The following is a 25,746-nucleotide window of genomic DNA, read 5'->3' as shown; positions in this document are numbered from 1 at the left end:
AATTATAATAAGAAACCAACTAATTAGCTCTAGTAGTCACCATCATAGGACTAAAAGTCCAAATGATCATTGTCCAAATGATTGTTACATTTATTGCATCAAGTAATACCAATATGAGAAATCAGATCATATTAAAAATACGTTTTGTAAGTCATACTTTCTTCAAATGAATTAATACAACCACCAAATTGATTAGTATGCTGATCTTAAAATTTCAGTGATATTTCCCCCCCATTTCCAAGTTTTAGGAGATATTTCAGTTTGTTTTGAAAATGAATCTTCATCTCTAAAGTAATAAAAGTAAAAAGATTGGGGTACCACTACTTCAGTAGGCATTCACAGCCCTAAAACTCCATAATATTTTTCTAAGCTTCACTACAAATGGATCTTTGTAACCCCTAATCCATCTTGTTAGCCTCTGTGATCTTCGCAAAGAGCAGGGAAACAGATGTGACCAAGCAAATTTTTACAAACTTTACTTTTGAGATAATGTCAACATATGTTGGCTGCATTGATAAAGGAGAGAGAGATCTCTGAGATGCCACTGTCCCAGACATGACATTGTCATCAGAAAGATGAATATTGAGAATAAGGATTCTCTAGTATTTAATCAGCTTTGTAGAGAAATTGTTTTGTATGTGACTGGTACAAAAAATTCAAGATTGTATAGTGTTGAAAATTCTGGAAACATGCTTAGTTTGTCCTTTTCAATTTCAGAGAAGTCATGTGTGTATTCAGTTAGCAATATATTAGAAAGTATTCATTTATTTTGGAGGGAGGTAAAAAGAAACCACCTGTAAATTCTATTTTCTGTTGAAAAACAGAAACGCTTAATGATGCTAGTAGACGAAGACTAGTAGGTCCTCCAGTGTGTGGAATCACAGAGTATCAGAATTTCGAAGGACTCTGGATATCTCTAGTTCAAGACTTACTGTAGACTTCTCATTAATTCAGGCTTCTTAAATATTTTAAGTGGTGGAACTCACTACCTCTTAGGGCAAATTTCTAATTTTGGTAAATCTTACTAATAAATTCTTTGTTAGATTGAATTGAATTGTGCTTTTTGCCATCATGATACCTGATCATAACTGTTAGACTGACCACATTTTTTTCCTGTAGACAAAGTTTAATCTTTAAATGTTTTCCCCAAGGATTGTAATTAATGACAGTTTTTATTTTTTATTTAGCTTGTAACACTTCAAGAAGCAAAACTGCTGCTAAACGAAGATGATTACCTTATTAAAGCTGTATATGACTACTGGGTGAGAAAACGTAAAAACTGCAGGGGACCATCCCTCATTCCTCAGATAAAACAAGAGAAAAGAGATGGCTCTACCAACAATGACCCTTATGTTGCCTTTCGGAGGAGAACAGAAAAAATGCAAACTCGAAAGGTAATATGCAAATTAGGTTTAACTGAATGTACCTAGATAGTATTTAAGACCAATACTTTTTTTTTCTGCCTATAGCTTGAGTAATTTTGAGTAATTTGGACATAAAGTGACGCTAATGACATTGTTGAACTTTATATTAGAAAGCCTGCTCTTCAGTAACCTCTATCCTCCAGTTGTTTGCAATGTTTGTTTAATGTTTATTTAATACCGATGAGCTTTATAAATCTATTGATTACATCATTTTAGGCTTGCAGTTGAAGTGATATGAGGAAATTCATGTTATGAGGAAACAGGAGTTTTGAGTTCTTCAGTAAGCTGTACATTCTATACGTATCTTCTATTTGGAAGCTTAAGAGTTCCTTTGAAACCATATTCTAAATCATGAATGTAAAAAAGGACTTTACTCCCTCTAACTCCTGTGGGGTCATGGGAAGTTGGTAAAGGTTCATTTTCAAGCCTGTTCTGCTAACAGTCACAAGTAAGACAGTAAGACGGCAAAATCTTTTTCCCCTTTTCTGAACTGTCAGTTGTGTCAGATTTCAAATTGACAAACTTGTCCTCACCTAGCTTTCACAAGCAAGATGAGCCAGAATTCTAAGAGAAACTGGGTCTCATGCTGTGAAATGATACGGTAAAGAAGAAAACGTTATTTTAGAGGGGGTAGTCACTGTCTTCCACTTCTCATAATAATAAACACCAGACGCAGTAACACATTCTGTAACGTTGTAGAATATTAGGAACATGCAGACGTAAAAAACGGAAGGAATTGTAATTGGAGGTCCAGCGTTTTCTCTGGATTCCTGTTTCTCCAAACATGGAGTGCTTGTCCTTGTCAGCTGTTAATATAACAGCTGTGAAGCATAACAGCTGCCAGGGAAAGTATATTTTAGGGGAAACTCTTCTGCTTAACAACTAGTTTTTATAACTATTTCTTGGATTTCCCAAATGTAGATGACCTTCCCTAACCCAGACTGAGTTTTCAATTTGGTGTTTTGGTTTTTGGCTACGGAGATATTAGATATTTCATGAAGATTAATGCCTTGTTTAGAAAAGACTATATGAGATAAATTTGTAAATACAGTAAGGTTTTATAAATTTAGATATGAGGAAGGAGAGGTTTATCTGAATTATTGAAAAATCTAAATTTCCAATTTTTAAGAGAAATATAATTGGTTCAGATGTATTGCAAAACAGCAATATATTTTGAAGGAAAAGTACTGTTGGGTTTCTTTTAATGGATAAGCATGAATACTTAAAATAGCAGTATTATTGACATAAAAAAACAATATTCCTAATACTTAAATGTGTTTTATTCTTACATAAGTTAAATCACTGTTTTCTAACCAGCACATTTTGCGAATTGCTAGAAACAAGTTCCTGTGTTTAGGCATTTCTCCATTGTATAATAACTAGGCCAGCATTTTCCTGACGCTGTGATTCCTACCCTTCCTCTTATCTGTTATTTTCTTATTCATCTCTAGCATGGTACATTTTCTTTTTCAATGGTCTTTTTATTTCTCTGTCTTTAGTTGTGGGACCAGAGACTATTCCCCTTCACATATACTATTGTTTCTTGGAAATGTCTGAGTTTTAAAATGAGAAAATTGGGAAAGCAGTCGAGAATGAGTACCCTAGGTGTTCAAGAGGTGGTTGGGCACTGGGATATGCAAAAAATGAATACTAGTTCACAGAGGTTCTCTGCTTCCTTTCCTATTCCCACAAACTTAAAAACATTCCAGAGGGGGTAGCTATATAAATAGCTGCTGCAAAGGCTAGAGTAAAGGACTTCTGAAATATTTGCTTAGAAGTCTAGAACTTAATTTTAAACATTAAACTAATGTTTAGTTTGTGAGTGCTTAAGTGCTTTAGGACATTCTTAAGTGAGATGGTGTTAAGGTGCCGGCGTGTCTGAATGCACTGACTGGGAAGGCTTGAATCAGCGTATACATTTCTGTGTTTAACCCACAGGTAAAACTGTTAACATGTGTGCCTTCGTTCTCTCCTCCTGTGTGGCCCAGGTGAAGCAAGATAGGCAGGAGAACAAACTTCCAGGGTGGTGCTTCTCAGTCTGGCTGCACATAACAATCACTTGTGAATTAGCCTTGGTTTACAAAGATCTATAGTTAACTATAAATTATAGCAGTTTGAGAACTGCTTCCCTAGAGATTTGGCAGTTGATCAAAACTGTAATATTTAACTGGAATAGGAAGACAGGAATTTGCTCTAAACAGAGTTGGTTGTGGAGAAGGGTAAAGGGAATGAGTAAATTTGAATATAGGAAGTAGACAATCTTAAAAGCACAGAAAAGATGTCACTATGAACTTACAGATTTTAATATTGCTGCAGCTAGAAATAGATATAAATCTGTGCTTGTTGATGTACATAAATGTATTATAGGCTTATTTCCTAGCTCTGTTCACTTAGAGCGTCTAGAAGCAATTAGTGGACTATAGTCCACGAGGCTCCTCTGTCCATGGGGTTTTCCAGGCAAGGGTACTGGAGTGGTTTGCCATTTCCTTCTCCATCAACCTAGTACCTTACATAAAGCTAAAATCATGACTGCCTGAGTTGGTCAGGTTATAAACCACAGTTCCTCCTCCCCCGCTGCTGGCCCACCACCATTTAGCCTTCTTGTGAAGACAATGTTAGAAATGGTCTTCAAGCCAAGAGACAGAAATGTAACTGTTCTAAAACCGTGAGGAAACCTCAAGATCTGGTTTTGACAGAGATGAATAGTGAACGAGGCCCAGATTACATAAGACTCCAAAAATTCACGAAGAAGTTATCTGAAAGGGAAGAAGCTATGTAGCTGGTATTTTGTTGTTGTTTAGTCGCTAAGTTGTGTCTGACTCTTTGTGATCCATGGACTGGAGCCCACCAGACTCCTCCAGGATTTCCCATATAGAAGCAACTAGAGTAGCATGTAAAAATACTGTTTTAAGGAAACCAGGGCTCCTTAAAAAAAAAATGGTTGATTTCAGGTCTGGTACTAGGAAAGCATACAGGTAAATTTGGAACATTCTGCTTTGCCAGAATATAAAAATGTGATGAAAGAATGTTGGAGCTGTGTCAGAAAGCCTCAGGAGCCAGCTTAAATTAGAGTGACTCTGCTGATCACATCTGGGGAAGTTTGTGTGTCACAATAAGGAGAGTAATGGATTATAACTCATAAAGTAACCCATGCATCCATACTGATATAAATGTATGGATGGATGATAGATAAAAGAGAATGCTTTTCTTTACCATAGATTTCCAACTTACAAATGTCAGTGAAATGATGGTGTTCATTTGGCAACTACCATTGTCTCTGGCAAAAGTTAGAAGTAACGGATGATAAACTGATGGGGGAAATTTGATTATATAAAGTCCCATAGTGTACTTTTTAATTAAAAAAAGAAAAGAAAAATAGTAATTTGACTAGAGAAACCTGGCAAGCACCATCTTAATCGAGTGATCAAAGTTAACATCAGCAGTAATCCGACAAATAGGTATCATTTAGCTCCTGGCATGATGAGCAAGGGACACAGTTTCACTTCTGTAATGGTCATACCAAAAGTTCACAACCCCAATTTAAATGTGGAAAAACATCAAAGAAACCCAAATTAACGAACATTCTACAAAAAATAAATGGCTTCTACACTTCAAAACTGTCAAGGTCATGATCACGATAGAAAGTCAGAGTAAGTATTCCAACTTATAGAAGATTAAAGAGACATGGACCATAAAGAAAGCTGAGCGCCAAAGAATTGATGCTTTTTAACTGTGGTGTTGGAGAAGACTCTTGAGAGACTCTTGGCTAGCAAGGAGGTCAAACCAGTCAATCCTAAAGGAATTCAACCCTGAATATTCATTGAAAGGACTGATGATGAAACTGAAGCTCCAGTACTTTGGCCATCTGTTTTGAAGAGCCAACTCATTAGAAAAGACCCTAACGCTGGGAGAGATTGAAGGCAGGATAAGAAGGAGGTGACAGAGATGAGATAGTTAGATGGCATCACTGACTCAATGGACATGAGTTTGAGCAAACTCTATGAGATAGTGAAGGACAGGGGAACCTGGTGTGCTACAGTCCATGGAGTCGCAGTCGGACACAACTGAGCAACTGCACAACAGCCAAAGAGACATGACAGCTAAATTCAATTTTAATCCTGAATCAGATCCTAGACTGGCAAAGAATTTTTTATTAATAATAAATTTTAATAATAAAAATTATTATTTCCCACCAATGACCTTTATAGCAACATTATATAAATATAGGAAATCTATATACTAACTGTTGTATTTCTAGTTGTGAAGGACATTAGTGGGTCAATTGGTGAAATATGAGGAGAGTCTATAAATTAGATAATAGTTTTTATATCAGTTAATTTCCTGATTTTGATAATGTTACTGAGATTGTATAAGAGACTGTCATTATTCTTAGAAAATATACATTAAAGTGTTTAGGGGATGAAGGCATTATATCTTCAACTTGAAAAATATTTAAAAATACTCTTGCTAATAAGTTATGTATGTATGTGTTTATATACATACATGTATGTGTGTCATAGTCCATTTGTGCTATTGTAACAAAAATACATAGACTGGGTGGCTTAAACAATGAATATTTATTTCTCAGTTCTGGAAGTTGGGAAGTCCAAGATCCAGGTATTATCAGACTCGGTGTCTATTGAGGGCCCGCTTCTTGTTTCACGGATGGTCCTTTTGCTGTGTCCTCACATGGCAGAAGGGGCAAGAGAGTTCTCTGGGGTCTCTTTTATAAGGGCACTGATCCATTCATGAGGACTCACAAAGCCCTCACCTCCAAATAAAAATCACATTGGATGGTTAGGATTTCAACATACGAATTTTCAGGAGATGCAAATGTTCAGTCTGTAACAATGTGTATATACATCATAGAGATACATAAAGCAAATACAACATATTAACCTTTGGGGAATGTGGATGAAGATAATATGGGAATTTTTTATACTATTTTTGTAGCTTTTTTGTAAATCAAATTATTTCACAGTAAAAGGTAAAAGTAGAAGAAAGGGCAGGAGTGGGGTAAAGAAAACTTAGGGAAGCTACTTATTTGGGCCTCGAGAGAGCAGGAGATGAATGAGTAGGAAGGGGCAGAAGTGCAGAGTCCAAGTGGAACATGGAGTGAGGAGGAGGACAGCTGGAAAAGGTGCTGGTGCACTTTTTCTTCAGCTGCTGTTATTTATCTTTGGGACTTACATTTCTTTCATTCTTAGACTTTAAGCCTTTTGAGGATAGAAGACATGTGTAATACTTTTTACAGAGATCAATACTAAAGTATTCAAGTATTTTGTACTTTAATATTTGCTCTTGGTTATGTTCATTTTTTTTCAATCATAAGGTGCAGCTGCTGCCTGGTTACAAAATATTTTGCTTAAAACTGTGCTTTAGATTTTTGTCTTTTGTCACATATATTACTGAAGGGGGAAAGTGATGTATTTCCTTTGGATAAGATTAAAGAGGATTTATTATTAATAACATAGTATTTTTTAATATTCAGTATGCACTGCCTTAATGAGATTTAGTTTAAGTAATGTTTTATAGGTAATGATTAATTTTTAAATGCAAGAAACTACGCAAAAGAAAACAGTAAAACTTTGTATCTTCTTCAAGTTTTATTTTATCTTTTATAATCCTCCAATACGAAACTTGGCTTTCTTTGGGTTCAGATTTCTAATGTCACATTGCTTTATTAAGTCAAGTATGGAAAGCTTGCTTAAATACAGTCTGAACATATAGAATGAGAAGTGGCAGTGGTCTATTTTTAAACAGATAGTTCCACACCTAATAGAAAGTAAGAATTCTGTGGCTATTTGATTGAACAAAATATTTTTATTAACAGTAACTTTTAGATGCAGATGATGCAGGTAATTATAACTGAGCCTTCTCTAGTTATTAGTTAGAACTTTTACCTGTGAGTTAGTTCAAGTTACTTTTGACACTTCAAAGTAAGAATTTATAATGAAATTCAGACCTTTACTAGTAGATCTCTTTTTCTACTCTGCAATGAGGTTATACTATATTCAGCATGGTAATTCCATTCCTTGAGATCCTTTATATTCTGTAATCTGTTTTATATCTGAGTTTTTTTTTTTTTTTTTAAACTTTACAATATTGTATTGGTTCTGCCATATATCGAAATGAATCCGCCACAGGCATACACGTGTTCCCCATCCTGAACCCTCCTCCCTCCTCCCTCCCCATACTATATCTGAGTTTTTAAAGTGAAGCTTTGCTTGTCATTGTGAATCTTTACACTGTAGTGTATTGAACTGTCCAGCCATGATTAGAAGGCTGAAAGGATAGCAACTCAGTTTGGCTATTTTTAGATAACCTTGATTTGACAGAACTGTTTCTCTCTGTCATTGAAAAAGACCTTATAACAATAAGAAAAGATCACATTTTTTGATATAGTAGTTTTTGTTTCAGGCAGACTTTAAAAATTTTATGTTGGAATTATCCCATCTGTGTCATTCCATCTTTTCAACAGCTGGCAACTTTTTTTTCTGAATATTTATTGAGATATTTGCTTTTTTTTGTTTTTAGTTAAATAGCTTGTCTTAATGTAATTGCTGTTTAGATGTGTGTGTGTGTGTGTTTAACATTTTGCTTTTATAGAATGAATTTAGGTCTGATAAGATTTTGATGAATGAGGCTGGAAATCTGGACAGTTGGATTTATTCTTTTAAACTTATTATTTTAAATAGAATCGAAAGAATGATGAAGCCTCTTATGAAAAGATGTTGAAACTGAGACGAGAATTTAGTAGAGCCATAACAATTTTGGAAATGATTAAGAGAAGAGAGAAAACAAAACGAGAATTATTGCACTTAACCTTAGAAGTTGTGGAAAAAAGGTAACATTGCTATTCTTACATACCAGTAATGCTTCAGTCAAATGAAAGGCAAAATGTAACCAAATTTCAGCTTTATAACTATTGAAATTGATTATCTAACAATATCTACATTTTTTGAAAATTGTGATTGCTAGTTTTTGCTTTTTGTTTTTAAACCATTAAGTTGCCAGTTTGGGTTGCAAATTTGGGAGATATTTTTGTGAATAGTATAGATCCTCTGTTACACTTAATTTCTTGTTGTTGCAGAATTATTTAAGTGTATTTAGAAAAGAACTTGGAGATCGTATTAAAGTTTCTATTAAACACAATTTGAGAGAAATAAATGTTTAATTGATTTTTTTTTTTGATTAGTTAGGAAATACTTGTTTCGGTGCATTTTGAAAATGTATTCACCAATGTAATAATCCTTTTCCTGAAAATATGAAATGTATGAAGAGTCCATCTTCTGTGTATCTTAGAGATTAGGAGAGTTTTGTTTTTTACTAAATCCCAAATATGAGCTTCTTTATTCCCATGCGTTTTCTCTCTTAAGAATAATCCGATTAATTGTTGGCTCTGTCTGATTAGTTGTGTTCCAAGTAAATGATGTATCATTGGTTTTTTATTTCTTTTTTATTTTTGAACTGTAACATTTTCTTATATATTATTTCCTTTTCAAGATATCATTTAGGAGACTATGGTGGTGAAATCCTTAATGAAGTGAAGATCAATAGATCAGAAAAAGAATTATATACCACTCCAGCAACTCTTCATAATGGAAATCATCACAAAGTCCAAGAATGTAAAACTAAAGTGAGTATCTTCTGGGGAGAAGCATGTATGATAATATTGACTGGACATTTGGTTTCTGAAATTGTCTTATAATAGTTTGGTTAAGAAGGAAGATTACTAACATGTTTGAGTTCCTACTTTTTGCACTTTGCTAGGATTTTTTATATGCATGTTGATTAATCTTACAACATCCCTTTGAGGTAGATTTTTACCTCTGTGTGACTTTTAGATCATATAGTTATTAAGTGGCAGGTTTAAGATTTTGAGTCTAGGTCTAACACCAAAAACCATGTGTTTTCAACTGTGCTATCTTGTATCCCTACAGAATAATGGTAATTACAGCTTAGTTATTATCACTGCCTTAGCAAATCCTGCATTGTGATGGCAGGCATCAAAATTAAACCTTTCTTCATTGAGACTATTCAAAGTTACTGTCCTCACTATTGCCATAACCAGCATTTATCAGTTGCTGTTTATCTTGACTTGAAAAAGTCCTATAACTTCTAGAACTCTATAGAGACTAGTAATTAGTTTCTTAGACTGAAGAGTTATATTTATTCATTATTCACTTGGTGTATAAACGCATTCAGTTGAGAAATGCAAAAATTAATAAAACCTTTGAAGAGCTTAGATTTTTACAAAGAAACAGGTTATTGGCTGAGTTTTTAGACAGTAGAGCTCTACTATGTAGCAGGATTTTTAAAACGGCTTAGGATGTTTGTGGAAAATTCATCTTTTAAAAATGTGCACAATCCTCGTTTTTCATGGGTTCTTTCTTAAAGGTCAAGGAAGAATGGAGTAGGGAGACTCCTCCATTATTCAACTGTGTCAATTCAAACACCAAAGTTCTTTCTTATTAATCACAGGCATCTAGCCCACCTACCCTTTAAATCACACTTACTTTGCAATAAACTAGACAATAAATGTCATTTTGTACATTATTTTTTTAAATCTAGTTCTAAATCAATGCTTTTCCTAGGAATATTACTGATAGGCATAGAATATGAAAATCTCAACCCCAAATTAGTGCAGAATCAGCCATTGTTATATATTGATTCTTAATCTTAGATCACCTCTAAGATTAAACACCCACACTATTTAAATACTAATTTTAGAAATATGATTGCATTTCACATAGTTAACTATGTTTCCTTTGTCACACATCCTACTTTAAAATATAAGTAATTTCTGAGAAGTTGGGGATTTCTTTTTGATGTCATAGCCATGCCCATTGTATGAAAGCATTTATAGCTCAATAACTCAGTGTTTCAGCAATGTTTTCATCATGTATAACATTTTTGACCCTAAAGTAGTTTTAATGAAAATCTGAGCTACTTGAAAAAATGTAAAACTTCCTAAATACTTTTACACTTTGTTAGCGCTTGTAATTTGATGCTTAGAACAGTCATTTTCAAACTTTTTAAAGTAGATTCTTATTTATTAAAAGGAATGCTAGTATATTAAAACAGAAACAGCTGCTCTGTTGAGGATTGCTGGGTTCTAGACTCCACCCATCAGTTAAGTCTCTGCCAGACAGCCTCTTGCGTGCCACCAAAGAACTCTGGGGTACTTGAAGACAGTTTGATTATTGTTCAGATAAGGTGGTAATTAATTCTAAAAAGTGAAGGTTTTTTCCCTAATTAATAAGCTCTTCTGTCTCAGAAAAGTTATTCTACATGTAGGTATTTTTAAAAATTAGAAATAAACATAGAAATGAATTAATGAATTTATAATCTAATTCAAGTCATTTAAAAAATAAAAATAGTTAATTTTCATCATTAATCAGTAGACTTAAATAAAATTAAAATAGAATTTAAATATGTTTTAAATACTGGATTGCATAATAAAGAATAATTTTTAAAAATCACTAATATCTTAGTTTAAAGTATTGATAACAATATAAAAAAGTAAATTTAAATGTCAGTTATTTTTCACTGTAATCTGTGAACACAAAGCACTTTTTAGCTTATCATCACATAATAGTTTCTGCATATTAAAACCAGAAAATAAAGTCACCTCCTGGGTAAAAATGTATGTTTTTTCAAAGAGCAGTATAGTTTTTTATGATTTCTAAAATGATTTTCATTTCTTCCTTTTGGGGGAAAAATCATCATGTAAACAGCACCCGCATCATTTGTCTTTGAAAGAAGAGGCTTCTGATGTGGTTCGTCAAAAGAAGAAGTACCCAAAGAAGCCTAAAGCAGAGGCTGTGCTAACATCTCAACAGCCCACTCCTGAGACCTTGCCTGTGATCAATAAGAGTGACCTTAAGCAATATGACTTTCACAGCTCAGAGGAAGATGAATTTCCACAGGTGCTTGTTTTAAAACTATTTTACAGACATTTTCTTCTAGTCTTTTATATTGCTCTATTTTAAAACATAATATATTAGAGTTTTGATTCTTGCTTTCTTCACTTAATGTTATAACATAAACGTTTTCCACATTATTTATGTAGTTACTGAAATGGTTTTTGCTTTGTTATTTTCTATCAGTTGAATATATTTTATTTCTTTTGTGTAGCATTTAGGTGGTTTTAAGCTCTCCCTTTTATAAAAATGAGCATCTCTGCCTCATCCTTCCATATTTGAAATAGATGATTAGAAACGGAAATCCTGAGCTAAAGATTATAAATATTTTAAGACATTTAACACATAATTATAAACATTCACCAATAATAATTTCCATATTCCATCAGCATTGTATTTTACAACTTTTAATGAAAATTGTGCTAATTTATTTAACAATAACTATTTGACTCCAAAGAAGATTTAGAATTGGTTCAAATTTTAACTTGTGAAAATAATTCTTTGGTTATATTATAGCAGTTTTATAGCAAATTTTAACAGTTTAAAAATCTCAATTTTTGTTTCGTATGTGCTGTCTTTTAAAACAAAACTTTTATTTTATATTCTAAAGGATTGATTTTAAAAAATACATTGTTTAGCACCTGGTGTAGCAGTGGCCTCCTTTTTTCTTTTTCATACAGTATAGGAAACCTAAAGAAAGTACTATAATGTGTTATTGTATTTCAACATTTTGACTGACTTGCTTAAAAAAATTTTTTTTAAATCAACATGACAGATAAATTTGGAAGCAAGACAGTTTATAAAACTCCTTGTTGTAGTAACTATTTAAAATCTAGAGTTTATATAAAATTTGTCTTCTTTGGCTAGATTATATTAGTTTCACTTTTTTGTAGATGATTTAGTTTTTCTAGCCCAGATAATATTTCAGCATTCACACACATTGTAATAATGCACAAAATGTGTTTAGTATGCTCTTTAAAAGCACTTAAATGAAGTCATTTATTAAAAGTTGTCAGATGGTCTTGCTCAAGGTTATGTGGCAGTCTGGATGGGAGGGCAGTTAAAAAAATATTTAAAAAATAAGTAAAATTGACAGAGGATTATGTTGTTAGACTCAGGCAGGGCTTTGAATAGTCATGGGACATGAATTAGATGACATTTTGAAGGAATGAGGGCACAAATAGTAGGTCTTTTCCAGATAGAAAATGTAGGGAAGGGTCCAAGACAGAGAAAACAGCATATTAGAAGGAATTGCTAGCAGTAAATTTAAGTGAGGAGTGAAATGGTTAGATAAATACATATATAAAAGCCAATAAAGTTCTGCTATACATTCCCAGCCTTTTAAGAATGATGCTAAGGGATACTGTGTTTAGTAGAAACTTTTTCTATATTGCTAGAATCAGTCTATCCAGTCTGATAGATGCACTCAGCATACTAGATATATTCCTCATCTATTAAGGAATCTTCATCTCTGTTCTAAATTCTTACATTTATTCATATAGTCCCCTTCCCACATGAAATTACATTTTGAAACTACTAGGTTCCTCTGAATCCTTGTACTGGGTCCTTGACAACATTAATTTTTATAATGGTATCCCTGGTTGCTAAACAGTAAGTAAGCATGGACCTATAGTTGAACATTATTCAGTGAGGCAGCTATTTAGAATGTGGCTCTTACAAAGTCAGGATTTTATTGTTTAAAAGATAATTAAAATAATCATATGCTTCTTCTGTGTCCAATAAACAAGAATAAAGGAATAAGGAGCCTTAAAGAACTTAAAGAACCAGACTTCTCCAACTGATTTGCAAAAGAGCAGAGTACAAACCAGTCTCTTCTCAGTCATGCTTCTGATTCTCCTAACATCAGCCCTGTCTTCTTAAATCTCAGACTAAATCCTGGAAACCCCTCCTTGGGTAATCCGGAGGAAGGGATGCAAAAAATTTCTGAGACTTTGTTTGTGACACTTTCTGTGTACATTGTAGAAGAGGTAGTTGCTTTATAAAGGAACCAAAGTGTAAAATTCACATTTGGGATTTCCTTTCAAGTTTCAGGTTTGAGTTTGGTTCCCTAGGAAGAAGAATCAGCCCCAGCTTACTGTTTCTGTGTCTCCCCCATAGGGTTGGTGGAGGTATATTGGAACCTCAAACAAATGCCTTTCTCCCCTGGATGATCCTGCTCAGTGGTAATTACCACAGTTTTGAAATAATGTGGAGAAAGCATTTTTCCTCTCAAAATAGGAAGAGAGGGATTTGTGAGGTTCAAAAGTTTGCAAGTAAATGTGGTTGAGCCAGCGTTGTCAGAAAAAGAGATGTACTCCAAAGTGAAATTGCGAGACAACTGAAACTTAAGTACCAAAACTTTTTTTTTTTTTTTTAACCATTATGGGTAGAAATTTATCTAAACCATATTATTTCCTGCCAAATCAGAGTATATTTGTATTTCACTTAATCTGTTTTCGATAACATAATGTTTGCTATAATGTACCAGTGCTGCCTTAGAGATCCGCTCAGATTATGGAGGGGGATTTGTCCTAGTCTCACTTGGTCTTGTGCTTTTAATATGTGACAACTTTTTGAAAGTCTTTATTCTTTAGCTGTCCAATGGTGAGATTAGTACTTCTAAACCAGTCTGCTTACCTTTTAGCAAGTCCTCTTTCCTCTTTTGATTTTCAGCTTCTGATCTGTTAAATTTTAAAAATGATTTTAAAAACAAGTAGGGAAATAAGGGACTCCCCTTTCAGTGCAGTGTATGAACTTTTCAGCTTTGGGGGATGGGAGGTTATTCATAAGCTTTTTTTATCTTCCTAGTTTAAGGCTTTATTATAGAGAAATGAAGTTATTGTATAAAAGCATACCTACCTATAGATGAAGCATAATTATTATTACAAAGTATTTATGGCCACATACAATATTTATAAAATGTATAAATGGGGTATGTAAAAACCATACGAATTATTTTCAAGCTTAAAGCATTTACGTGTTCAGAAACAGTTAAGCAATACCATGTAAACTGCAAGAACTTACCCATTAAAAATGATTATTAACCGTACAAAACTTGTGCTAATCTTTAAATATTTTGGGGAATTCACTACCTACTGTATGTAATGTGGAGTGATTCACTGTTTGTGATCAGATTCTGATTTTAGACCATTACAAAGACTGTTGACTTTTGGTAACTCCTAAATGGAACACTTCATGCTTCTTTCCTAGGTACCGTCCCCAGCATCAGAACCCGAAGAAGAAAATGATCCTGATGGTCCCTGTGCTTTCAGGAGGCGGGCAGGATGCCAGTATTATGCTGTAAGAACTATATTTTTTGTGGTGTTTTGGGAACTGGAATTAACAGATAACTCATGTCAAGATGACTTCAGTTCAATTCAGTTGCTAAGTCATGTCCAATTCCTTGCGACTCCCATGGACTGCAGCACACAGTCCATCACCAGTTCCCGGAGATTACTCAAACTCCTGTCCATTGAGTCACTGATGCCATCGAACCATCTCATTCTCTGTTGTCCCCTTCTCCTCCCGCCTTCAGTCTTTCCCAGCATCAGGGTCTTTTCAGATGAGTCACTCCTTCACATCAGGTGGCCAAGTATTGGAGTTTCAGCTTCATCATCAGACCTTCCAGTGAATATTAAGGACTGATTTCCGTTAGCATGGACTGGTTGGATCTCCCTGCAGTCCAAGGGACTCTCAAGAATCTTCTCCACACCACAGTTCAAAAGTATCAATGCTTTGGTGCTCAGCTTTCTTTATAGTCCAACTCTCACATCTATACGTGACTACTGGAAAACCTATAGCTTTGACTAGATGGACCTTTGTTGGCAAAGTAATGTCTCTGCTTTGTAATATGCTATCTAAGTTGGTCATAACTTTTGTTCCAAGGAGCAAGCGTCTTTTAATTTCATGGCTGCAGTCACCATCTGCAGTGATTTTGGAGCCCCCCAAAATAAAGCCTCTCACTTTTTCCATTGTTTCCCCTTCTATTTACCATGAAGTGATGGGACCGGATGCCATGATCTTAGTTTTCTGCAAGTTGAGTTTTAAGCCAACTTCTTCACTCTCCTCTTTCACTTTCATCCAGAGACTCTTTAGTTCTTCTTCCACTTTCCTCCATAAGAGTGGTGTCATCTGCATATCTGAGGTTATTGATATTTCTCCCAGCAGTCTTAATTCCAGCTTGTTCTTCATCCAGCCCAGAGTTTCTCACGATGTACTCTGCATATAGGTTAAATAAGCAGTGATAATATACAGCCTTGACATACTGCTTTCCCAATGTGGAACCAGTTTGTTGTTCCATGTTCTGTTTTAACTGTTGTTTCTTGACCTGCATACAGATTTCTCAGGAGGAAGGTCAGATAGCCTGGTATTCCCATCTCTTTTAAGAATTTTCCACAGTTTGTTGTGTTCCACACAGTCAAAGGTTTTGGCTTAGTCAATAAAGCAAAAGTAGATGTTTTTCTGGAACTTACTTGCTTTTTTTGATGACCCAATGGATGTTGGCAATTTTTTCTCTGGTTCCTCTGCCTTTTCTAAATCCAGGTTGATCATCTGGATGTTCACGATTCATGTACTGTTGAAGCCTGGCTTGGAGAATTTTGAGCATTACTTTGCTAGTATGTGAAATAAGTGCAATTGTGCTGGAGTTTGAACATTCTTTGGCATTGCCTTTTTTTAAGGATTGGAATGAAAACTCACCTTTTCCAGTCCTGTGGTCACTGCTGAATTTTCCAAATTTGCTGGCATATTGAGTGCAGCACTTTCACAGCATCATCTTTTAGGATTTGAAATAGCTCAGCTGGAATTTCATCACCTCCACTAGCTTTGTTTGTAGTGATGCTTCCTAAGGCCCACTTGACTTTGCATTCCAGGATGTCTGGCTCTAGGTGAGGGATCACACCATGGTGGTTATCTGAGTCATGAAGATCTTTTTTGTATAGTTCTTCTGTGTATTCTTGCCACCTCTTCTTAATATCTTCTGCTTCTGTCAGGTCCATACCATTTCTGTCCTTTATTGTGCTCATCTTTGCATGAAATGTTCCCTTGGTATCTCTAACTTTCTTGAAGAGATCTCTAGTCTTTTCTGTTTTATTGTTTTCCTCTATTTCTTTTCATTGATCACTGAGGAAGTCTTTCTTATCTCTCCTTACTATTCTTGGAGCTCTGCATTCAGATGGGTATGTCTTTCCTTTTCTCCTTTGCCTTTAGCTTTCTTTTTTTCTCAGCTATTTGTAAGGCCTCCTCACACAACCATTTTGCCTGTCTGCATTTCTTTTTCTTAGGGATGGTCTTGATCACTGCCTCCTGTACAGTGTCACAAACCTCTGTCTGTAGTTCTTCAGGCACTCTGTCTATCAGATCTAATCCTTTGAATCTATTTTCACTTCCACTGTATGATTGTAAGGGATTTGATTTATATCATACATGAATGGTCTAGTGGTTTTCCCTACTTTCTTCAATTTAAGTCTGAATTTTGCAATAAGGAGTTCATGATCTGAGCCACAGTCAGCTCCTGGTTACTACTTTGCCAGCAAAGGTCCATCTAGTCAAAGCTATGGTTTTTCTAGTAGTCATGTATGGATGTGAGAGTTGGACTATAAAGAAAGCTGAGTGCTGAAGAAGTGATGCTTTTGAACTGTGGTGTTGGAGAAAACTCTTGAGATTCCCTTGCACTGCAAGGAGATCCAACCAGTACATGCTAAAGGAAATCAGTCTTGAATATTCACTGGAAGGACTGATGCTGAGGCTGAAATTCCAATATTTTAGCCACCTGATGTGAAGAATTGACTCATTGGAAAAGACCCTGATGCTGGGCAAGATTGAAGGTGGAAGAAGGGAAAGTCAGAGGACAAGCTGGTTGGATGGCATCACTGACTTGATGGACATGAGTTTGAGCAGGCCCTGGGAGTTGGTGATGGACAGGGAAGCCTGGCGTGCTGCAGTCCATGGAGTTGCAAAGAGTCAGACACAACTGAGGACTGAACTGAACTGAACTGAGGAAATGGGAAGGCTAAGAAACGCACAGTATGTCGTTAAAAATAGAGGAAGTATGAATTTCATCTGTGCTTGCTTGCTTTTTTTTCCTCTATTTTTCAAATTATGAAAGTATGATAACACATTTACAGAAGACGTGGAAAATACAGAACAAAGTTGCATATAGTTCCACCATATATTACAATTATTTAAGTAGATAAATTAAGATTTTTAGTTGAATTTCAATATCAAACTCTTAAAAATTAATAGAATGAATTTACAGAAAAGTAGAAGCATATAGTAGACCTGAAAAGCACCATGCACCAATTCAACATAATTGAAATTTATACAGTTTTCACACAACTGTGGGATACAAATTCTATTCAGGTTTTCATTGACTACAAACTGGGTGACACTAGAACATACTCAGGTACCTAGAATAAGGTCATGCTTGCTTTCTTGAAGTGCAATTTTTGAAAATCCTATTGAAGTCTCTGTAATATATCTCAGTAGCAAGTTTATAAATTACTAAATTCATTATCTCTAGAGTCGCTGAGAGTTGGACACTACTGAGCAACTGAACAGCAACTCTTCTACATAAATGTTAAAAGCCACATTGTTCTTTAAAGATATATTTCTTTTAAAATATATCTTAAATATATTGATAGTCATAAAAATTTAAGTTATTTTGATGAGTGAACTTCTATATCAGTTTTATAGAATTTTACCTGGTTAACATTTAAATCCCGATTTTAAATTTTTATATCTAAATTTTAATTGTTCTAATACTGTAGTTACTTTATCATGATTTAACTTTTCTTCATTTCAGAATTATTCTATGAGTTTCAGTTTTTCTTTCCATTTTGTGCAGCCTCGTTTGGACCAAACTAACCGTTCATTTGGAAATTCAGAATTGGCAGATTTGGATAAGTTAAGATACAGGCATTGTCTTACAACACTCACAGTCCCAAGACGATGTATAGGATTTGCAAGAAGGCGAATTGGCAGAGGTGGAAGGTAAACTGTTCGTTTTGACATGGTATTTGTTTACAAGATGGAAGGGATGGTATCAAGAAAATGTTATTAACTTCTTGTAGGTAATATTTGGCTTTATATTGCTTTTCAGGGTCATAATGGACCGGATAGCCACAGAACATGACCCAGTCCTGAAACAGATAGACCCTGAAATGCTGAATGGTTTTTCAAGCGCTTCCCAAAATATAGACTTTTCTTCTAATTTCTCTCGGACCAATGCTTCCAATAAACATTGTGAAAATAGACTGTCCCTTTCTGAAATATTAAGCAATATCAGATCATGTCGACTACAGTGTTTCCAGCCAAGGCTACTAAATTTACAGGACAGTGATAGTGAAGAATGTACCTCAAGAAAACCAGGGCAGACTGTGAACAATAGAAGAGTTTCTGTAGCATCTGTAGCTTTATTGAACACCAGCAAGAATGGCATATCAGGTAAGTTGCTACTTGTTAAAAGTATATCCTCTTCTCTTCTTAATTTTTCATTATCCACTAAATAGCCTTTCAGGATGAATTTTGAAGGTTTATTTTCATGATCCTACTGAGGAAAGGAATTTTAGCTTAACCTATGTTTTTTTTTCCCCCAATGTAGGAAACTAAACTATTATTGTGGTTTGCATTTTAACCAAAAGTTCCAAACCAATACCTGTAAAACCACTCACTTTGACTGTGCGTACCTGGTACAATGAGTGTGCAGGGAGAATGTGTAGAGAATTCTCTCTGGGCAGAGTGATTATTAGCTACTATCAGATCATCATAGCACAAAAGTGTTTTTGTTATAGAAAGCTTAACACACTAACCTGACAGGCTCCTCTGTCCATGGAATTCTCCAGGCAAGAATACTGGAGTGGGTTACCATTTCTTTCTCCGGGGGATCTTCCTGACCCAGGGATCAAACCCAGGTCTCTTGCATTGTAAGCAGATTCTTTACCATCTAAGCCACCAGGGAAGCCTCTTTTCCTTTCACTTTCACTTATTATATTAACTTTGCTTAAATTTAAGCATTTGCCCCTCAGAAATTCCATTAAAGCTTTCTTTCTGAAAAATGTAGTTTTGGTCTGATAATATACCTCTCTAATTGAGATCAAGAAGTATTTTTCATTTTAAGAGGCATTGTACTAAAATTAATATACCTCAGCATTGTAAATAATGTGTAACATCTAGAGACTCTAAGATGTAATTTTGATTTGTTTTCTTCTGTGGATAGTCTTCTCTTTATCACATATATATAAGTGTATAATTTGTGAGTGTCTTTATAATGTATAAATTGCAAAAAAAATGCATGGTATACAAAGGCAGAGCTAGATGTGGCTTGACTTAAACTGTTGATATCCTTTCTTTCTGTAAAATGTATTTATTTCTAAATTATTTCCTGGACAGTGTATTTTAGTATATAAAATTGATATGTTATGCTTCTTCAAAGTGATTTTAAATCATTTTAGGTTGAAATTTTGTCTATGTAGTGTTTAGTCCTTTTTAATTACTGAGCTGTTTATTTTCAAACTTTACTTAGATGTTTGTCTATTTAAAGGTTGTTATGGAAAATTGGATTTGTTTGAATGATTGGAAGTTGGCATATCATTTCTCCAACTTAGTTGGTTAATTTTCTTCCAAACGAATTTAGGTAAGGAAAATGGTATCTGATTATACATAAAGTTCATGAGTGTGAAGTTTAATGACCTTTTGAAGCTGAAATGGATTAATACCTAATATGACTTTAGACAGCAGGATTCTTAGAAGTGTAAAAATAGTAGGAGCCAGACATCCTGGAATGTGAAGTCAAGTGGGCCTTTAGGAAGTATCACTAAGAACAAAGCTAGTGGAGGTGATGGAATTCCAGTTGAGCTGTTTCAAATCCTGAAAGATGATGCTGTGAAAGTGCTTCACTCAATATGCCAGCAAATTTGAAAAACTCAGCAGTGGCCACAGGACTGGAGAAGGTCAGTTTTCATTCCATCCCAAAGAAAGGCAATGCCAAAGAATGCTCAAACTACCTCACAATTGCACTCATCTCACACGCTAATAAAGTAATGCTCAAAATTCTCCAAGCCAGGCTTCAGCAATATGTGAACAGTGAACTTCAGATGTTCAAGCTGGTTTTAGAAAAGACAGAGGAACCAGAGATCAAATTGTCAACATCCGCTGGAGCCCATTCATGAACATCATCGGAAAGGCAAGAGAGTTCCAGAAAAACATCTATTTCTGCTTTATTGACTAAGCCAAAGCCTTTGACTGTGTGGATCACAGTAAACTGGAAAATTCTGAAAGAGATGGGCATACCAGACCACCTGACCTGCCTCTTGAGAAATCTTTATGCAGGTCAGGAAGCAACAGTTAGAATTGGACATGGAACAACAGACTGGTTCCAAATAGGAAAAGGAGTACGTCCAGGCTGTATATTGTCACCCTGCTTATTCAACTTATATGCAGAGTACATCATGAGAAACGCTGGGCTGGAAGAAGCACAGCTGGAATCAAGATTGCTGGGAGAAATATCAATAAACTCAGATATGCAGATGACACCACCCTTATGGAAGGAAGCGAAGAAGAACTAAAGAGCCTCTTGATGAAAGTGAAAGAGGAGAGTGAAAAAGTTGGCTTACAGTTCAACATTCAGAAAACTAAGATCATGGCATCTGGTCCCATCACTTCATGGCAAATAGAAGGGGAAACAGTGGAAAAAGTAAGAGGCTTTATTTTGGGGGGCTCCAAAATCACTGCAGATGGTGACTGCAGCCATGAAATTAAAAGATGCTTACTTCTTGGAAGGAAAGTTAGGACCAACCTAGACAACATATTAAAAAGCAGAGACATTACTTTGCCAATGAAGGTCTGTCTAGTCAAGGCTATGGTTTTTCCAGTAGTCATGTATGGATGTGAGAGTTGGACTATAAAGAAAGCTGAGCACCGAAGAATTGATGCTTTTGAACTGTGGTGTTGGAGAAGACTCTTGAGAGTCCCTTGGACTGAAGGAGATCCAACCAGTCCATCCTAAAGGAGATCAGTCCTGGGTGTTCATTGGAAGGACTAATGTTGAAGCTGAAACTCCAGTACTTTGGCCACCTGATGCAAAGAACTGACTCATCTGAAAAGACCCTGATGCTGGGAAAGATTGAAGGTGGGAGGAGAAGGGGATGACAGAGGATGAGATGATTGGATGGCATCACAGACTTAATGGGAATGCTTTTGGATAAACTCCAGATTTTGGTGATGGACATGGAGGCCTGGCATGCTGCAGTCATGGGGTCACAAAGGGTCAGACACGACTGAGCGACTGAACTGAACTGTCAAATATTAGGTCACATCCTTTTTCAGCCAACTCTAAGACATTATTCAAATTATTTAACTGAAATTCCTGTACCAAAAATTACAATAATTTTGCCAAAAAGAGAGTTTAAAAACATATCAACCATAAGCATTTATAAGTAGATTTGACCATAGATTGAATTTTTTCTCTACCAATGAATGTCATAACAAAGGATTGGTTTTAAATGTTCCTTCTCAACTTGAATATGGCCAAATATTTGCAGCTTTCTACTGTACTTTCTTGAAACACTTCAGAACTATTTGACTTGACTCTTCCAGAAAATATATATGTTTCTCTTTATTGTATCATCAGTACTTGGCATGTATGGATTCAGAATATAACAAGTCCATACAGTCAGCTCTAGAATTTTATGACACTACCATGTATCAGCATAAAATAAGCATTTGAAATATTATTTTAGGCTTGCATACACTTCTCAGGGAATTTAAATCACATATATGTGATAGATAATAAGATTTTTTCTATTTTTACCTTTCCCCTGTCATCAGAAAAAAATAGTGGTTTTGGTCTATGCCATTTTTCCTTCTTATGTTTATGTTTGTTATGTAATGGTACTGTGTCTCAATTTAGTACCATTCCATTATTTGTTATTAAAGGATTTTGTTCATGTTTTCTCTCTGCTAACTATAACCCTCTGTAGTCATTGAAGTCACAGGATGGTTTGTTTTTAACAAATTTCTTTTGTTTCAAAATATTAGGCATGGTATATAAATTCATAATGAGACGTGTTTTTAACAGCAGTTTTGTAAACAACTGAAAAGCTGTAGCAGTTATTTGTTTGTTTGGGCCACCCTACAGGGCCTGCGGGATCTTAGTTTCTCAATCAGAAATCAGACCTGGGCCCACAGCAGTAAAAGTGTAGAATCTTAGCTATTGGACCACCAGGGAATTTGCCCATGGCAGTTTTAAGTACGCCCCTTAGCAGTTATGTTCATTACATAGTTTCTCAGTTCTGGATAGATCATTTAAAGTGGATTCAGTTACACTTCAGTAAATATGGATAGAAATTCCTTTTTTACCTAAAGAGAATTTAAGGAATTTCTTAAAAGTTACATTTTTATATTTGATGTGCTTAGTCACTCAGTCGTGTCTGACTCTTTGTGACTCCATGAACAGTAGCCCACCAGGCTCCTCTGTCCATGGGATTCTCCAGGCAAGAATACTGGAGTGGGTTGCCATTTCCTTCTCCATTATATTTGATGGACATATGCAAAAGAATTGAATCCTCGTACATTTGGTTTCTTTTAATCTATGTGTCTGTAACACTTGTGCTTTCTGCTTAATTGTTAGTGGACTTGGTCAGGAGAACATACGTGTCTTTAAGAGTAACAGGACTGATTCAGAACCATGTTTTTACTTGGCAGAGAGTATCATCTGTTTCACAGCTGGGAAATTCACAGCAAATAAAGGGTTTGATCAGAAATAGAAACCTGATACCCATGACCCTTGTGTCACAAGTTCCTTAGTTCTTAAACAACAACCTTGAACATGAGAGCCACTGACAGAAAATTTTCTTACTTTTATGTTGTTAATAACCCAATTAATGTTTTTCAAGTCATAGTTGCTGTGTCCTGAATGTAATCTAATTATTATTTTCGGTACCATACTAAATGGACTTAAAGGGAAACAAATAGAATTGTGTGTCCTAGGTACTAGTAAGAACTAAAACTGAGGACTTCATTTAGTTAATTATTAAATAAAAGTATGTTGTCTTAATTGAAAACCTATTCTCAAAGAATAGAAGTAGGACAGAGAAAGGAAAGACAGATGTGCTAAATAAAGGAAGTGCATAACCAAGGAAAATTATTTTTAATACATAATTATTTAAGATCTAACATATGCAAAGCATTATGTTAAGTGTTTGGAAGTTGCAGAATTTTAGAAGACAATAATCCTTACCTTCAGGGAGCTTATAACAAGCAAATATTATATTATTTAAATAAATAGATGATAAAGTTTTCAGTCATTTGAAACTGCAGTATTTGTTCTTTTGAGATACTATTCTTAAATCCCAACCTTAAGAAAATATATTTCACATCTAAAAGTAGCATTGCTTGTTCAGACTCGAAGGGCAATTTATGTTTAATCTTGCGTTAGACTAATGCATGGTTGCAGTGTCTTTTCCCATTCTTTCTGAAAATGGTATAAAATGTTTGCAAGCATGAAAGTTTTTTAAAAAGGAAAACTATGTTTTAACACCAGCTGAGGTACTCACAAGGACTTATTTTTTAAGTTAGAGTCACTTCCAAAGGTGAGAAATAGATTTAGACTTCAGGAGTTTAAAAGATTTTAGTTTGACTGCTAAAGGAAATCATACTGAAATTTCAATTATAACTATTTAGCTTGGGTTTCAGAAGTTTAAATGGATCTTTATTCTGTTTTATCGTCAAATTTCATTTGTTCCTCATTCCCCACCCCTTTTACCCTCTCACTTCCTGTCTCACCTCTCATCTTCACCCCGGTTAGTATCCCCACAGTTTTGCAGTTTACTCATTAGTTACATTAGAGGATGTGAATAGTCCTGGATTATACTGTCGGCTTTTGTGGATCGGAAGATTTGTCCTCAGAGTAGGTCCAGTGGTTTTTTGTGAACCTTACCTGGTTGCTTGCTATTATCTAGAAGGATTAAAATACGATCTCCTCCTCCATGTAACCCCAGATCCAGCTTTTAAAACAAACAGACATTGCATATAATCAGCATTGTTTCAACAAGTTATATATTAAAACTTTTATAATAGACCTACCTGGTAGATGATGACGTGCCAAATAATCATTTTGACTTTTAGATGATTTTTACTATCACATTAGATGTTCTTCATTAAGCTGCAAAAACTTGGTCTAGGCTAGTATTTTAAAATATTCGTGGCCTCCCAAGAATCACTTTAGCCTACTTTTAGAAAAACACTGAATTAAAAGTTAGAAGATTATTTTTTCAAAGGTAGCAGATACAAGCACAAAAATCATGTGTTTATACTCGGTTGTAGGGTGGTCATCTAGAAAATCCAGATTGTGTTTCTATTCGGTGTTTCTTTTTATTAGTTTATCAATGAAACAACAGTAAAAAGTTGACTGCTGCTGCTGCTAAGTTGCGTCAGTCGTGTCCGACTCTGTGCAACCCCGTAGACGGCAGCCTACCAGGCTCCTCTGTCCTTGGGATTCTCCAGGCAAGAACACTGGAGTGGGTTGCCATTTCCTTCTCCAATGCGTGAAAGTGAAGTCGCTCAGTCGTGTCTGGCTCTCCGTGATTCCATGGACTGTAGCCTAGGCTCCTCCATCCATGGGAGTTTCTAGGCAAGAGTACTGGAGTGGGTTGCCATTGCGTTCTCCGAAAAAGTTGACAGATACTTTTAAAGATTTCACACATACTCAAGAATGTTTTCTCTGGGCCCAAGTTTAAGAAACAGTGATGTAAAGCTTTATCAATATACCAGTGTAAAATCTAGTGGAGGTACCTAGAGTATGTTTGTGTTGGATCGCTGTCAGATTATGAGAGGGAAAGGTGATAAGGGATCAGGCTAGCAGAGCACCTTGTAGGAACCACATGACTGAAAGGTAAAGAACAAAAGGAGGAATGCCTGCGATTTTTGAGAACAGAATCAACATTCTAAGGGTGGTGACAGATATTCTATGAAAAGCTACATGGATCCATCTGAGGCATAGAAGCTGACTGATAAGGCAGGTAGAAAGACAGCCAGAAAGGTTAGAGGCTTTAGTGAAAAACAGACTGTCAGTTATATGCTCAAAATATTTAGAAATGCAAGTGTGTTACTAATGTACAGAATGACAATTTGCGTGTGTAAAAGGGGAAATTCTATAATATGTGTACCTATTAGAATGTGTTACCCAGGGAGATTTGCAAAACCTCTTACTTAGGGAAAGGAACATTTCCTGCCTTTTGCCTTCATAAAACAATCAGATTGTAGTTACTTTTTTTAAAAAATTATTTATTTTTAATTGAAGGCTAATTGCTTTACAGTATTGAATTGGTTTCTGCCAAACATCAGCATGAATCAGTCATAGGTTTACCCATGTTCCTTCCCACCTGCCTCCCCATCTCACC

At 35.2% G+C, this 25,746-nt stretch overlaps 1 protein-coding gene across 2 annotated transcripts in view; it reads left to right on the top strand.

The window, feature by feature from the left end:
* Positions 1-25,746, top strand: part of EPC2 (enhancer of polycomb homolog 2) — a 127,960-nt gene that overhangs the window by 92,775 nt on the left and 9,439 nt on the right. The window contains exons 4-10 of one of the 2 annotated variants that reach the window (XM_027561240.1): positions 1,188-1,394; positions 8,123-8,271; positions 8,931-9,063; positions 11,165-11,356; positions 14,561-14,650; positions 18,195-18,340; positions 18,450-18,793. In XM_027561240.1, coding sequence (XP_027417041.1) covers positions 1,188-1,394; positions 8,123-8,271; positions 8,931-9,063; positions 11,165-11,356; positions 14,561-14,650; positions 18,195-18,340; positions 18,450-18,793 — 1,261 coding nt within the window. The remainder of the gene's footprint in view (positions 1-1,187; positions 1,395-8,122; positions 8,272-8,930; positions 9,064-11,164; positions 11,357-14,560; positions 14,651-18,194; positions 18,341-18,449; positions 18,794-25,746) is intronic. The other variant, XM_027561247.1, reaches the window with a different exon arrangement.

This window comes from Bos indicus x Bos taurus, chromosome 2, assembly GCF_003369695.1.
Source record: "Bos indicus x Bos taurus breed Angus x Brahman F1 hybrid chromosome 2, Bos_hybrid_MaternalHap_v2.0, whole genome shotgun sequence".
NCBI classification, from domain to species: domain Eukaryota; kingdom Metazoa; phylum Chordata; class Mammalia; order Artiodactyla; family Bovidae; genus Bos; species Bos indicus x Bos taurus.
This window is presented reverse-complemented; position numbering and strand designations above follow the sequence as displayed.